Source organism: Sylvia atricapilla, chromosome 1, assembly GCF_009819655.1.
Source record: "Sylvia atricapilla isolate bSylAtr1 chromosome 1, bSylAtr1.pri, whole genome shotgun sequence".
Lineage (NCBI taxonomy): Eukaryota > Metazoa > Chordata > Aves > Passeriformes > Sylviidae > Sylvia > Sylvia atricapilla.
This window is the reverse complement of record NC_089140.1, coordinates 88,385,886-88,401,348: the sequence shown is the minus strand read 5'-3', so window position 1 is coordinate 88,401,348 and position 15,463 is coordinate 88,385,886. Positions and strand designations below refer to the sequence as shown.

At 42.8% G+C, this 15,463-nt stretch overlaps 1 protein-coding gene across 1 annotated transcript; it reads left to right on the top strand.

Moving 5' to 3' along the window:
* The first annotated feature begins 124 nt into the window (after positions 1-124).
* SDHA (succinate dehydrogenase complex flavoprotein subunit A) lies at positions 125-15,170 on the top strand. Its single transcript, XM_066327423.1, has 15 exons — positions 125-263; positions 2,921-3,007; positions 3,298-3,459; positions 4,241-4,384; positions 4,511-4,675; positions 5,760-5,908; positions 7,110-7,234; positions 9,339-9,507; positions 10,088-10,283; positions 11,106-11,277; positions 12,572-12,690; positions 13,068-13,179; positions 13,747-13,877; positions 14,370-14,483; positions 14,820-15,170. Exons 1-15 carry the CDS (start codon positions 198-200, stop codon positions 14,904-14,906), a joined length of 1,998 nt encoding a protein of 665 aa, XP_066183520.1. The 5' UTR covers positions 125-197; the 3' UTR covers positions 14,907-15,170.
* Positions 15,171-15,463: the final 293 nt, after the last annotated feature.

Here is a 15,463-nt window from a genome sequence, read left to right as displayed (position 1 = left end):
TAGTGTTTTGGGTTTTTTAAAATGTTTTTTACACTCAAAACAGGAGCCGTTTAAGAATCGGGAATCGCGCAGCCCTTGGGCGGGATCGCTCTAGGGGACACCCCTCGCGGCGCCGTTGGTCTGTCCCGCCGGGCCCCCGCGCCTGCGCCCTACACTCCCCATCTCCCCACCTCTTCCCCCCCGGGCTGCGGTGCGTGATGGCGGCGGCGGCTGCGCGGGGGCTGGCGAAGCGCTGGCTGCGCCCGGCCGCGGCTTCCCGGGCGGTGAGTTCCTGTCCCTGCGCTTTTCCCTGTCCTTGCTCCTGTCTTTGTCCCTGTCCTTGCCCTGCTTTCCCGCCGGCGGCGGCCCGGTTCCGCTGTCTCCTCCGTGACCTTGACGCAGCCGGTGATCTCCCACCCCCGGCAGGTTCGGTTCCAGCGGTGCTCTTTCGGAGCGGCATCGTGCTTGCAGCTCGTGTCCCGGGGGCAGGTTCCTGGAGTAGGTGGCTGTGGGCATGGCTGGGCCGCGCCTCCCGGCTCGGGAAGCGAGCGCCGTAGCCTGAGGCCCTGAGCAGGGTTTTGAGGGAGGCAGCGGGAATGGGATGTGCTGGGGAAAGGCCCTGGAGGAGCCTGGCAGGTGCGGCCCGAGCACCGGGATAGAAAGCTCGCCGCAGACTTCTTCTCTGTCAGCAATTACGTGCACAGGAAGATCAGGGAAGTGATTGTGCTCCTGTACTCGGCCCTGCGGAGGCCGCACGTCGAGTGCTGTGTTCAGTTCTGGGCTCCTCAGTTCACGAAGGACATTGAGGGGCTGGGGCGAGTCCGGAGAAGGGACACGAAGCTGGTGAAGGGTCTGAGTACGAGTCCTGTGAGGAGCGGCTGAGGGAGCTGGAGGTGTTGAGCATGGAGAAAGGGAGGTGTAGGGGAAAGTTTATTACTTTCTACAGCTGCCTGAGGAGAGGTTGCAGTAAGATGGGGGTCGGTCTCTTCTCCCGCGCAACTGGTGACAGGAAGAGAGGAGATGGCCTCAAGCTGTAGCCCGGGACGTTCAGGTTGGACATCAGGAAGAACTTTTTCACAGCAAGGGTGATTAGACATTGGAACGGGCTGTCCAGGGAGAAGCTGGAATTGCCGTTCCTGAGAGTGTTCAGGGAAAAGCTCGATGTGATGCTTAGTGCCATGGTCTAGTTGACACGGTGGTCTCAGAGGCCTTTTCCAGCCTAAGGCATTCTGTGATTCTGGACCAGTGTGGGAAGCCAGTGTGTATATCTGAGTTTCTTGAACCTGGCTGGTGATTGTGCTCAGAAAGGGCTGCTGAGGCGTCTGGCAGGTTTGTGTTATGGGACTGTAGATTGTGTGTGAAGGCTTGTTCTTCTCCGTGGTGAGGTGGGAATTTTCAGTTTCTTCCCACTGTTCTCATCTAACGAGCTTGGGATAACAAAAGCGGGCTGTAGTTGTACTTGTGTTACAAAGCAAGTGCAGAAAAGACAGCTAGAGAGAGGGGGAAAGGCTCAAACAGAATTTGTGTGTTTTAGATGGCAGTGAGCTGGCCCTGATTGGACCTTTAGTTTCAAAAGGGCCACACTGGTGGCATAACAGTTCAGGATTACTGCAATCAGTGTTTCCTTCAGACTTAGTGTGACATCTTTTTCTGCACTTTTTTGTGCACTTTGATTCGAGCTCAAAGGCTGGTAACACACCAGTGTGGAACAGGGAGAGAGAAGCTGCCTGTAGGAGAGTACTGGTAGAACTCCTTATGAATAGGTGTTAGGAACCAGTCTCATTCCAAGAGGACTTCAGAAACCAGAAATGTGCTAGCAGGTGTAATGACACAGTAGATTTGCTGTTATGCAAGAAGATAATTTGAGGAAACTGGTATGAGAAGTGATAAAACTAGGTTGAGGAAAGTGTGCTGGAGTTCAGTTTGGAGATGGGGGAAGAGGTGGACATTTAGGGAGGGAAGAGCTGCTTGTTAGCATATTGTAGGATGGTGGGACCATGAGTGTAACTGCTGCAGATGCCACTTCTGTGCATTTTATATTTCAGATAGGGAAGTGCTGATGCTGCTGGACAGATCACTAACGTGGCTTTGTGTTGCTGTCTCAGCAATCATACATGCTGGCTTAGCTTATTTTTTGACCTGTGTAGAGAAGAAAGACCAGGTTCTGATACGTTGGAGAGGTGGAGACTAACATTCTGATTGTTTTAATCTATCAAAGCAAAGACTAGCATACTGAGTAGATTTGAGTATGGTATTTGAGTAGGTTTGAGTGTGGTATTTGTTGGTTTGGTTTTAAACAAGTCAGGGAGTAGGGAGTGACATTGCAGAAGGGTAAAACTTACATCTGTGTGCTAAGTTTATGTATTAATGAATGATTCTAAATTGATCACTAATTTCATAAAGAATAAGAGAAACGTCTCTGACTTTGGAAGCAATGTTTAGCTGGAAGAGCATTCCCTGCAATCTTTTTTAATTTTCGGTACTGTGACCACCTAAAATAATTCAAATTCTGACGATTACTTGACAGGAGAGTGATTTTCCATTACTTTCCATGGCTCCCACAAAAGCTTAATATTTGCTTAATTATGAAAAAACTGCAAGAATACTTCAGCATTAGTTGGAGCTGTCACATTCTGTTGGTGCAGCCTCGGACAGGTCTGAGGAGCTGGTCACTCTTGGTGAAGTTAGTCATGGGTACTCTGGGACACCCTGTTAACTTCAGGCTATTCTCTCATCAGTCAAGCTTTTTTTCATTATATGGCATGATTATAGGAAAGCCAGAGCTTCAGTGCAGATAGCTCTATAATGTATTAATTCTCCTGTGTATGTGCTGCCAGTGGTGAGTGAAGGCTCGTTATGAATGTGGGGTAGCAGAGAGTGCCGTCAGTCTGCCCTGTGGAAACATTCGTTCCATAATCCTTGTCTTGGCTTCTCTGCGCAGTGGCCAGCGGCGTGCCAGGCTCCCGCACGGAACTTGCACTTCACAGTCTACGGAAAGAAGAACGCCTCCACGAAGGTGTCTGACTCGGTATGGCTGAACTTTGTGTACTGGGATTCAGTAATGCGCTTAGTGCTTGGCAGACATGAAACTTTCAAGCTTTTAGTGCAGCTTTGTGTTCAAGTACTTTGTGACACTGAGTTGCTGAAATGCAGTGGCTCTTTTTAATGACAGTTTCCAATCAAGAGACTGTAACAGATGGGGCAATTGCTGCAAAAGTCTTTTGAGAACTTTACACTGATCCTGCTTGTGTTTTTATAGAACATGTTTGACTTACCTTGAATTATTTGTGATCATAACGAAGTGATTTATTTTTCCAGATTTCTACCCAATACCCAGTAGTGGACCATGAGTTCGATGCCGTTGTGGTGGGGGCAGGAGGAGCGGGTCTTCGGGCTGCCTTTGGTTTGTCAGAGGCTGGGTTTAACACAGCCTGTGTTACCAAGCTGTTCCCCACCCGCTCTCATACTGTTGCTGCACAGGTGAGAAATGAGGCAGAGCAAATGTTTAAAAAAAAGTCTGCTGTCAGAAAGCTGATTTGGATGTAGAATAATCATAGGATAGTTTGGGTTGGAAGGCACCTTCAGGTTACCCAGTTCCAAGGCCCCTGCCATGGCCAGGGATTTCACCCATTAGATTAGATTGCTCAGGGCCCCACCCAGCCTGGCCGTGAACACTTCTAGGAGTGGGGCGCTTGCACCTGGTTTCAGGGTCATGCGTCTTTTTATAAATACTGCATTTTTAGTTGAAACTTTTTGGAGAGTAGTATATCATAGAATTAAACTTAATCACGATTATTAAGCTTGGGAAGGACTTCTAATAACGTAAGAGTTCAGCCATTAACCTATCACTGCCAAACTTTATATTAAGTACATTTCATTTTGCTTCCAAGCTAATGATGACCTTGCAAGACACTTTTTTAAAATCTCACTTCCAGTTGTTCTTAAAATCCTTATTTGTCCTTACGCTTTCATTTCGTTATGCTGCCTCTTTTTTCTTCCCCATTTCTAAGCATTACCAAAATATAATGCTGCTTCTCTGCCTGCAGTATAAGTGTGATTCACTGTGTTACACAAAAAAGCAGGACAAGCCATTGTGAAACTGAGGAATTGCACAGGTTTTTCACAGCCACGTTAAATCTGACTTGCCTTTGTTTATTGTACACAGATGCATAACTGGTACGTGATTTTTAATAGAAACGAGGTAAATCTACTAAAGCTGTACTTGAGTAGTAATTCCAGGAAAATGGATCTTTATTTTCAGGGAGGGATCAACGCTGCTCTGGGGAACATGGAGGATGATAACTGGAGGTGGCATTTCTATGACACGGTGAAGGGCTCGGACTGGCTGGGTGACCAGGATGCCATCCACTACATGACTGAGCAAGCCCCAGCTGCGGTGATAGAGGTGAGACTCCTGGGATTTGGCGTCAGCTGTAGTTATAAATAACACAGGCTAGCTTCTAAGGAGATTTTAAAATAACTCATGTTGTGATGCACAAGAGTTTCTGATGCTTGTATTCGGGATCAACAGCTGGAAAATTATGGGATGCCGTTCAGCAGAACCGAAGAAGGAAAAATCTATCAGCGTGCATTTGGTGGACAGAGTCTTCAGTTTGGAAAAGGAGGACAGGCCCACAGATGCTGTTGTGTTGCGGACAGGACTGGACATTCACTCTTACATACGCTGTATGGCAGGGTAAGCAGTTGTGAAGTAAACTTAGTTTGGGGTTTTGTGTTTTCATTTACTGATTTTTTTTTTCCCTTTTCCCACCCGGAGTTTGAAAAAAAAATCAAAACCAAACAAACGTGTAGCTGTTAACCTATGAATGAGGAATCCAAGGGAATGGCTTATGCTAGTTCTGGGTTATCTTCCTTCTTGAGGCAGTGTGGAAGGATGAAGACAGTGGATGCTAATTAGTGTACACTGTCAGCTTTGTGGTCTGGACTAGTTGTTGGTACTTCTCTGGCTGTTAACTAGACCCAAAGAGAATTTATGTAAACATTGCCCCAAAAGCCCTTTTTTTCCCAAAAATTAGACACAGCAGCATTGAGGAACTCTGAAAAGAGGTACAAGCTAGCGTTTCTTTTCACTCATCTTCAAACTGGAAGGAGGGGGAAACAAGATGTAAAGGAGTTAGGGCCTACTGTGCAATTCTGAGCTTGTTCTATGGCAAGTAAGTGACTAGCGTTCCAGCATGTCTGCCTATTAATTCCACAAACTATAACTGAAGGAAGTGCTGGCTGTTTGAAAATGGTAGTGAGCTACTTGAAACCAGAAATCCAAGTGCCTGTTAGCTACTGTTTTTTATTTACTTGGTAGCCAGCTAATTGCTCTCCTGCAGGTTCACACTGTGTGTGCTGCTGCAATACAAATCCTCAGTGCTGCCAAACACTGCTCTGATCCCTGAGGGCATGGAAGAATGTTTGACTCGGTGCCTGCTGCTCCTCCTGGTTTATTGGGCTCCTGGAGGTGTTTCTCATTTCTCTGGGAGAGCTGAAGAGCAGCGTGCTTGTACATGTATGGAGCACTGCAGCTGGCTAAGGTGTTGCCAAATGTAGAGTCAAAGGACAACTCCTGCTGCCCTAGCTCATGACTTCTGGGAATTAAGTGCTTTTGCTGCTACTTGTATCTTTTAAAGATAGACTAAATTAATTAGCAAATATTTTAATAAATAGTTGAATTGGTAGGGATGTTTTTTTATCCTGATACAGCCCATGAGCACTGACAGTTTTGAAGAGAGGTTACTTCAGTAAAAGTTCCTTTTGTAATTTTCCTCCAGTCTCTGCGATATGACACGAGCTACTTTGTGGAATATTTTGCCTTGGACCTACTTATGGAGAATGGAGAATGCCGTGGTGTTATTGCCCTCTGCATTGAGGATGGAACCATACATCGTTTTAGAGCAAAGAACACTGTCATTGCCACTGGGTAATGTAACATTCGTGGTGAAGGACCAAAACTTGGCAGTGTTACCAGATGGAAGTTTGTGTGCTCGTGCATGTGTTCACATCCACAGTGTGGTGAAGATACACTGACAGAACATAATTTATAGGTTCCTTCCCATCACACTGAAAGGAAAGTAACTGAATTCAGTTATTCCCTCTGAAAGAAGGCACATGCTATTTTGTGACCCAGTATAAGTTTGGTGTGAGGTCTAACTTTGAATTCTAGAACAATGACATAAAGTAAGAATGTGTAAGAGTAGCACAGATGATTCAGATGGTCTTCAATTTTTAAAAAAGTGCTGTTTAAAACAGACATTGTTGCAGTGCTGCCAGCATGTCTGTAGAGTTCTGAATTTCTTGTAGAAAACAACTTTTGTAAAAATTTCAGAGGCTATTTCATTAAGATACTGCCACTGTAATTTTAACTGTTCTAGGATAAAATTATCATAATATGAGTGTCACTTAACATTACTTGATTGCAAAGTTGCTATATGTTTATTAGAATGCTTTTGCTGCTTATGGCTCGCTGCTATCTACTTCAGTGCGAAAAATATTTATAAATGTATCTGTAAAATGCACTTATAGATAAATTTATAAAAGATTGCCTACATAATTTGTCTTTCTGATGTGTTTTTCACGCTTGTGTACTTTGAGGTACATGGAATATGTACATTGCTATTCTGAGAGTTTGTTCTGAAATTGGGCCAGTTGGCTGCTCTCAATATTGTTGGAGGCTAACCTAGATGTTCGCAGTATAATTCGTGTTTAATACCTGGAGAGCTAAGTTTATAAATCTAAGAATATAAAACCAGGACCATATGGACAATCTAAACCATTATTATATGCTATTTTCTATGAAACAGCTAGTGATAGTTCCAATGAAACTGAATAAACAGCCTTTTTTTTTTTTTTTTTCTGATATTAACCTAATGATCCTTCTTTGGAATTGGTTTTCTTTTTCTTTAACCTTCTGTCACCAGCCATTTTTCAAATATGGTTGAGCAAAACTGGGCTAAATCAGTTTTGTTTTCTTTTTGGTTGAACTAGTACAGGAGATGGTAAAACTTAAGAACTTTTCTTATTAACCCTTTCCACTGTTGTGCAAACAGCATAGTTAAGTGGTATGTTGTAGTGATGTTTGAATTTTTCTTCCTGTTAATTCTGTTAACTTTTGTGTTCCGCAGTGGGTACGGCCGCACTTACTTCAGCTGCACGTCTGCTCATACCAGTACTGGTGATGGCACTGCCATGGTCACACGAGCTGGGCTCCCCTGCCAGGACTTAGAATTTGTGCAGTTTCATCCTACAGGTGTGAACAGATTTTTATGTTGTTTTAAAATGTCACAGAATCACACAGTATGCTGAGTTTGAAGGAACCCATCAGATTCATTGGGTTCAACTCCTGGCCTTGCACAGGACACTCCAAGAGGCACACCATGTGCCTGAGAGCATTATCCAAACACTTCCTGAACTGTATCTGGCTTGATGCTGTAACCCTTCTTTTGGGGAGCCTGTTCCAGTTCCCAACCACTCACTGGGTGAGGAACCTTCCAACCTTAACCTCCCCTGACACAATTTCAGGCCATTCCCTCAGGTCACCACAGAGATCAGTGCCTGCCCCTCCTCCTCTTCCCCTCACAAGGAAGCTGCAGAATGCAGTGAGGTCTCGCTTCAGTCTCCTCCAGGCTGAACAGACCAAGTGACCTCGGCTGCTTCTCATTCAACTTCCCCTCAAGGCCCTTCGTCATCTTTGTTACCCTCCTTTGGATGCTCTCTAATTGTTCAGTGTCTTTCTCCTGTTGTGGCACCAAACCAGCCCCCAGCAGTGGGGGTGAGGCTGCCCCAGTGCAGAGCAGGACAGTCCCCTCCCTGTCCCCACTGGCAGTGCTGTGCCTGATGCCCTCCATGACGGGCTTGGCTGATTCATGGTCAACTTGCCACTGACCAGGACCCCCTGGTCCCTTTCCATGGCACTGCTTCCCAGCATCTCCTTCCCCAGTGTGGCCATACATCCAGGGCTGCTCCATCCCAGGTGGAGAATTCAGCATGTTCCCATGTTATACTTTGTACAGTTGGTGATAGCCCAGCCCTCTTAATTTGTCGAGGTCTCTCTGCAGGGTCTCCCTGAGCTCCTTCCAGTTTTGTACTGTGTGCAAACTTGCTCAGTATCCCTTAAAATCCTGTGTCCAAGTCATTTATGAAGATGCTGAAGAGCACAAATCCCTGGGGAACCCCATTAGTGACAGTTCAGCATGATGTCACTTCAAGCACGATGTGCTCAAGTCAGTTTGCACTCTGCTGCAGCATTTGAGTAGTTGCTTGTGACATGTGTTAAGACTTATCTGCAGCTGTTGGTGAGTGTAAACTTGAGAGTAAGAAATATAATGTGAGAAAGATCTTAGCTGTTCTAATTTAAAGAGCAGTGTTTAATATTTTGAGGTGCTGCCCTTACAATACTAAGAAGTTTTATGAATTACAAGCTGAAACTACCAAAACTACCTCTTAAACATATATTTCCACTATCCTTAATATTTTAAGGGTTTGGTATTAGATACAACAGCAATGGGATAGGTTAGGTGCAAATGTCAGGGAATTATGTACTAGCACCTTCAGTAAAGTGGAGTAGTTGAAGTTAAGGTATATATTTAGAACCGTGGTTTTCTAGCACTTGATCAGTATCTAAACTACAAAAAATAATGATCACAAACTAGATTTGTAGCTAATTAAATGTTTCATTTTTAACTCATAATGTGATTTTTTTTGTAAATGGTTTGCATAATTTTACAATGATATTGTTATGTCACAGAGACCCAATGTTCCTTTGACTTCGTTAAAGTTTTTCTAGTTAAAGAAGCTTCACTGTTTGTATGATAATTCTGTAGCTTTTAAGATAATTATCAAGTGCATGAGTTAGTTTGCATTTTTGTTTGTGTGATGACCAATGCTGCAGTATAACAGTGGGCCTTCCTTCTCTAAAGGAAAAGGATATCAGATAAGCCTTCATGGTCCACAAGATTTGAAGCCATCCTATACTGCTTCAGCCCAGAAGAGGGAACAAAAATGAGCAAATGGACCTTGAGATAATCAACTTCTGGTTTATTAAGAAACTTAAAATAATTGATGAAGGTCTACAAGGTTTTCATAACATTCTCCTGATGTATTGATAGGTGCAGATCACTTCCAGTTTTAATATTTGAAATACTGTTGGTGTTCCAAATCAACTTGCTAACCTTTCAGAAGGAGTGTTTGAAAGGAATAACAACACTTGAGGGACAGTTCCTAGAAGTATGATTAGGGTGGAATAAAATCTGCACCTCTGATTATTTTAAGACGACCTTGTTTATTCAGTGTTTATTCCAATTGTGAAGCTGTGTGGAGAAATCTCCTTTGATGGTGTGTTTGTTCTTGCACAGGTATCTATGGGGCTGGCTGCCTTATCACAGAAGGATGTCGTGGAGAGGGAGGTATTCTGATCAACAGTCAAGGTGAAAGATTCATGGAGAGATATGCACCTGTTGCCAAGGATCTGGCTTCCAGGGATGTAGTGTCTCGTTCTATGACCATAGAGATCCGTGAAGGAAGGTCAGTTAAATGCTCTTAACAAAGCTGCAGAATGAACACTTAATCAGACTAGACTGTGAAATGCAATAGTTTATTTGATAAGAACATGGTAATTCATGAGAGCGAGCCTTAAGGACTGTTAAGCTGATCTCTGTGTAAGGCAGGAATTTTTCTTGTTAATTCCTAGTGATTCTGACAGGGAACAGATGATGTTAAGAGTCTTGATGTGAAGAGTCTCCTGTTTGAATTCAGTGTGTCTAGAGACAGTTGCTCAAACAAGTTTAATGTACATGCTCTTACTACAAACAAAATAATTGGGTGCTCTGTTCTTTTGACTAATTATCAAGTTTTACATACTTCTGCAGAGATGTAATAGTTGAAAGTCTTAAATAATGCGAATTACTGAGAAAAGAAATCTGGGAGTTGGAAAATGGCCTCAATTCATCCAAGTGTCATAGTCTTATTAAATATACTAATTTTTGTCAGATAACATTTGAAAAAGGCGCTATTTATTTTCACAAATGAAACAAAGTGGATTCCAAATGCTACTAGTGTTTGTAAATTCCTGTTATGTATTCCAGTGTTGCTGTTTTTTTGCTAGGGGCTGTGGTCCTGAAAAAGACCATGTGTACTTGCAGTTGCACCACTTGCCACCACAGCAGCTGGCAACCCGTCTCCCAGGGATTTCCGAGACAGCCATGATATTTGCTGGAGTCGATGTCACTAAAGAGCCTATCCCTGTCCTGCCTACTGTGCATTACAATATGGGAGGTATTCCTACTAACTACAAAGGACAGGTGAGGAACACGTGTCACTCTTGGGCTGTATTCTCGTCATCATGCTAGGAAATTACTTTGCAAATAGAAAAACATTAAGAATGTTTTTCATAAATGTAAGGATGGTTAATACAATTTTTAATAATAATATAATAATGACGCCAGAGTACTTATACTTAAGATACAATCTTTTTGATTTTTAAAAATAACTTGATAACCATGTTCTAGTCCATCTGGAGATGGGAGTTCCAGGAAACATCTAAAATTAAGTTCCTCTCAGGTCTGACAACAGTTCTCTGTTAACTGAGCTGAGGATAATATAAGTGAACATAGATCGAAGTAAGGCTCTATTGCATTCTGTAACATAAGTTAATGTGTATTGTTCTTCTGTAGTTTATGTAATCTAACCACTAAAGCAGATCCTCCAGTTGACACTAGCTGGAAATCAATGTGATGGTGTCAGTGGAATTCTTCTCTTTGTGTACTTGTTGAATTTCAATGTAAAATTTTACCTTGGAAGCATGTGCAGATCACACTTTATTCCTGTGCATTTCTGACTGCTGCAGAATTGTGGTGAAACAGAACTATGCATTCTTCATAAGCATATATAAGGAAATCTTGGGGTTTAGTCCTGTCTGTATTTCCATACAGCTGTAAATGTATGTATTTGCATACATTTCTATGTGCCCTTTAGGACTGAGGTAATTCTGTGGTTAGAGTTGGAACAAACTTTGGGTTGCTGTGTTCCATCCGTACACACACAATGGCCTCTGCAAATGAGGAGGTGTGCAGTGTTGCAGTGTTTTCAGTAGCTGAGTGTTGATGGAGTGTGTGCCGTGTCAGGTGATCACACACGTGAACGGGGAGGATAAGGTGGTGCCCGGGTTATACGCCTGCGGGGAAGCGGCCTCTGCGTCCGTGCATGGAGCAAACCGACTTGGAGCAAACTCCCTGCTGGATCTGGTGGTCTTTGGTCGTGCTTGTGCCCTGACTATTGCAAATACCTGCAAGCCTGGTGAGTTTCACTTTTCTACAGGCATTTGCCTTTATGATGTAGGTTCTGCCCACTGAAGAGTTGTTGCTACATGATTCAAATTTAGAATGATACTCATGGGCTCTTGTTAGAAAAGGAATGAATCAGTGTTCATGCCTTTTTAGGTGTGTTCTTTGCCAGGCAGATGTTTTGATATTACTGTTTGCTTTGTAATTGATCCTTTTAAAACTAGGATTGTGCCAATGCTATTGGCAAGATCAGTTAGGATTTTTGACAGATTAACACAGAATATTGAATGTGAAGACTGTATTCTCTATGTACTGCACCATCTTCTACATCAAAATGTAATCTGTCTTCTGTATAGTGGAATTTGCTGCCACCTTGCTGATTTATTTATAAGGAGGCCTGACATGCAAGTGGCGAGAGACACTATATATTGTAATAACTCATTCACTGGATTCTCACTACTGAATCTTATATATTTTTAAATAATCTGGTTCAGCAACAGTTGTTGACTTGAAAAAACAAAGAAGCCAGCCCTCTCTTCGAACTCCCAACAAAATACTGGAATTGGCAGTTACATTGCCAGAGCAGCTGGAGTCAAGTAGTCATCTGTTTTCTTAGTGCTTAATGTCCAAACTGCACCAACGGCAGAGACAGATGATTCCTCATGGAATCAGCCTAGATCTTTTGGTGCCTGTTTGATCTGGCTTTGTGCAAACTTTTTTTGAATCCTTCTGTGGCTCTTTAGCATTAGAAATTGTAGAAAGGGGCTTATTAATCTGAATGCAAAGCTACATGTGAGATGAACTGTGCTGGTAAGATGCTGTGTTTGCTTTGTTGCCCAGTAACATGAGGCTTCCAGTATTAGAGGCAAGATGCAGAGCTCATGGCTAACTGCCAGGCTTGTTGACTGGTCCTGGTCCCTTACCACATCCAAGAAAAGGTGGGAGGTTTGGGAGTGAGCAGACAAGGAAAGCATAGCAGAAGCTGGTAAGGACCACAGAATTATTCCATAGTTCAGAAGAATTTTCATCAACTGCTGCTTCAAAGGGATGAACAGCAGAATTTTGCCAAACCTATAAAAACTTTATTAATAATTAGGGGAAAGAATGAGATTCATATTCCACTGAGAACTTTAAATATATGGATAGAATTGGTGGGACTTCAGGAAAGTGACACTTAGTGGGCACCTCAGAGGAAGAAAACAGATTATGTTTTACTCAAATCTGATTTTAAGTGATTGATAATCTCTGAAGCTGCCAGAAAACAAACCCAAGCCTTACTACCAAACTTACTGAAATTTTCTTATTAGGAGAGCCAGTTCCCCCCATTAAACCAAATGCTGGTGAAGAGTCAGTTGCTAATCTTGACAAGTTAAGGTTTGCTAATGGAAGCATCAGGACTTCAGAACTGCGACTTAACATGCAGAAGGTGAGCCTGGGGGAACTCTCAGGGATAGGGTGGGACAAGCTGCAAGCAACTGTGTGGTTTGCAACTTGGCAAAGTGCCCTTCAGGATGTGCTGTGCAGAAGTAATTAGTGTGTGAGAAGACTGTGTGTGCAGCAAAGGTTGTATCACTTTTGTTAATTCCTTCTTCCCTTCATGATCATTCCCTTGTGTGGTTAACCTGTTGTATGAAAGAGTGGGGTTTCAGTTATTTGGGCTGAATGGAAGAATGTGGTGTTTTTCAGGCTGCAGACAAGTTTGAACTCAGAACAGCTCTGAATCAAGCTCTTCTGGAGCTAAGGAAGTTACATGCTTTCATCTGCAGCATATCAAACTGATTTTGTTCTTGTTTTGTGTTGCAGGCAATGCAAAACCACGCTGCTGTATTTCGTACTGGTCCTGTACTCCAAGAAGGCTGTGAGAAGCTTAGCCAAATTTATGGTGATCTGGCTCATCTAAAGACTTTTGACAGAGGTAATATGATAGCAAAGAACACGCCTTGCCCAGAGTACTTTGGGAAGAGTGTTGGTATTTTTGTTTGGGGTTTTTTTTTTCCTGAAAACGCAGTGTGTTCCTTAAATCTTTGGCTGAAGATTTTGACCATTTTGAATCTTTCAAAATACTTTGTAGAGCCCTACTTAATAAACATGGTAATCAGGTAAAATACTTGACATTAGCAGTTATTTTCTGGTTGAAAAATCTTTCAAAGAAGTAGAGACAGAAATTGGATTTAAATGTGTAAGGTACAAACTGCCCTCAGAACATGATGTGAAGTTATCCAGATACTAAGATGAATGGTGAACTTTGTCAGAATTTTCTGAAAAGGCCAGGGAGTTGCAGAGAGGTAGCAAGGCTATTCATAGGCTCAGTTTTCACTCTCCAGCTGAGCAGATCACAATGAAGACAGATACTGCCATATCTTGTGGTATATCTTAAGAGAGCTTTGTTATTTAAGTGCAACTGATGATGTATCTTTGGTTCACTCACGTGTATTTCTCTTGTTTGTAGACCATATTGCATAGTATTTTAATATTTTACCAGGTATTGTGTGGAACACTGACTTGGTGGAGACCCTTGAACTACAGAACCTGATGCTCTGTGCTCTTCAAACCATTTATGGTGCTGAGGCTCGCAAAGAGTCCCGGGGTGCCCATGCCAGAGAGGATTATAAGGTATGAATATTTTCTGCAACCTGAATCTAGGATTGAATCTCCTTGTTTCGTGTCCTCAGATGGATTATTTTAAAGTTGTAGCATCTTCAGTGTTAAAATTAGTGTAATATTTGTTTGGGGTACTATTTGACCTCCTCTATCTTTTCTTATTTGTTATTTATAAAAGGACCAATACATGGAACATTGGGAATGATCTTGAGAAGAGTTGTTCCATGTGCACCTCTGAGTGATTAGAGACCTCGAAACCAGCACTATAGTAATAAAATCATGGATGCATAAACAGCATGATTGTCCTGTGCAAGCAAAGTTACCTTAGAGCCCTTGTTAAGCCTTAGCTTTTCAAAGTGGACACAGGCAGTGTTAAGAGAGAGCTTGCACTCTGTTCAGAGACATGCTGGGTTCCAGGTGTAACTGAAATGCAGCTAATCTCGTGGTTGTAAAGTGATGTCCAGGTACAACATCTGGTGTGTACTGATCTTGTTTTCTCCCTAGTTACGGGTAGATGAGTATGACTACTCTAAGCCACTCCAAGGCCAGCAGCAGAAGCCATTTGAGGAGCACTGGAGAAAGCACACCCTGTCATACGTGGATATCCCAACTGGGAAGGTACTTTGAGCTTGGTGCTTGAGGGTCTTTTTTGCTGTTAACAGCTGTTCTCATAAAACAGCCTTGGAAATTGTGATAATCCTGCACTGTTGGTCTTTGGAAAGTGACTTTGCTGTTTGAACTGGAATTGTGTTTTGCTTTGTGTCAGGCTAGTTCAGAAACTTTTTTCTTCTAATGGTGACAAAACCTTTAGTTGGGTATTTGGTAGGACAGTTTTATCGTATTTCAAAGATAGAACTGAATTCTGACTCTGTAAAAATCTTAACTGTTGGGGGATTTTGTTTCTTATTCTCTGAATCCTGTTGTCCTGAAGTTCTTTGTTCCCTTCTGCTTTAGGTTACCTTGAAGTACAGACCAGTGATCGACAGAACTTTGAATGAGCAAGACTGCCAGACCGTCCCACCAGCAATCCGCTCGTACTAGCAGCTTCCATCTCACTTGAAGCCCTCTCCCAGAGCGGCCAGTGTACATAGGCATAGTACAAGCAAACCAAAATAGTGTTGGCACTTAGCAATGAATGGAAAATGCTGACAAAACTTTTCTCCAGCTTCTATTCTGCTGTGGCTTACTGTGTACATTTATTAAAAGTGGAATGCAGAACAGCTTATGTTGTTTCACCCATCTGAAAAAAGTGAAAACACAAAATGTGTCTAAATAAAGTCATTACAAGTCTTGTATTTGTTTGAATATGCTGATCTGTGTATAATGCTCTTATTGTGAAGGTGTATTTAATTTCATATTTTAAGAGAAAGAAATGTGCTCAGTGACAGGACAAGGGGCAGTGGGCACAAACTGAAGCACAGAAACTTCCATCTGAATATGAGGAAGATGATCTTTACTTTGCAAGTGGTGGAGTGCTTTAACAGGCTCCCCAAAAAGGTTGTGGAATCTCCTCTGGAGCTACTAAAAGCCTGCCTAGATGTGATCCTGTGCAACCTGCTGCAGGTGAACCTGCTGGTGTGCGGGGGGGTTGGATTAGA

Coding starts and splice junctions, on each gene's coding strand:
- SDHA (XM_066327423.1), top strand. CDS start 198: ATGGCGGCGGCGGCTGCGCGGGGGCTGGCGAAGCGCTGGCTGCGCCCG. Junction 11,278..12,571: donor TGCAAATACCTGCAAGCCTG/GTGAGTTTCACT, acceptor TTTTCTTATTAG/GAGAGCCAGTTCCCCCCATT. Junction 14,484..14,819: donor TGGATATCCCAACTGGGAAG/GTACTTTGAGCT, acceptor CTTCTGCTTTAG/GTTACCTTGAAGTACAGACC.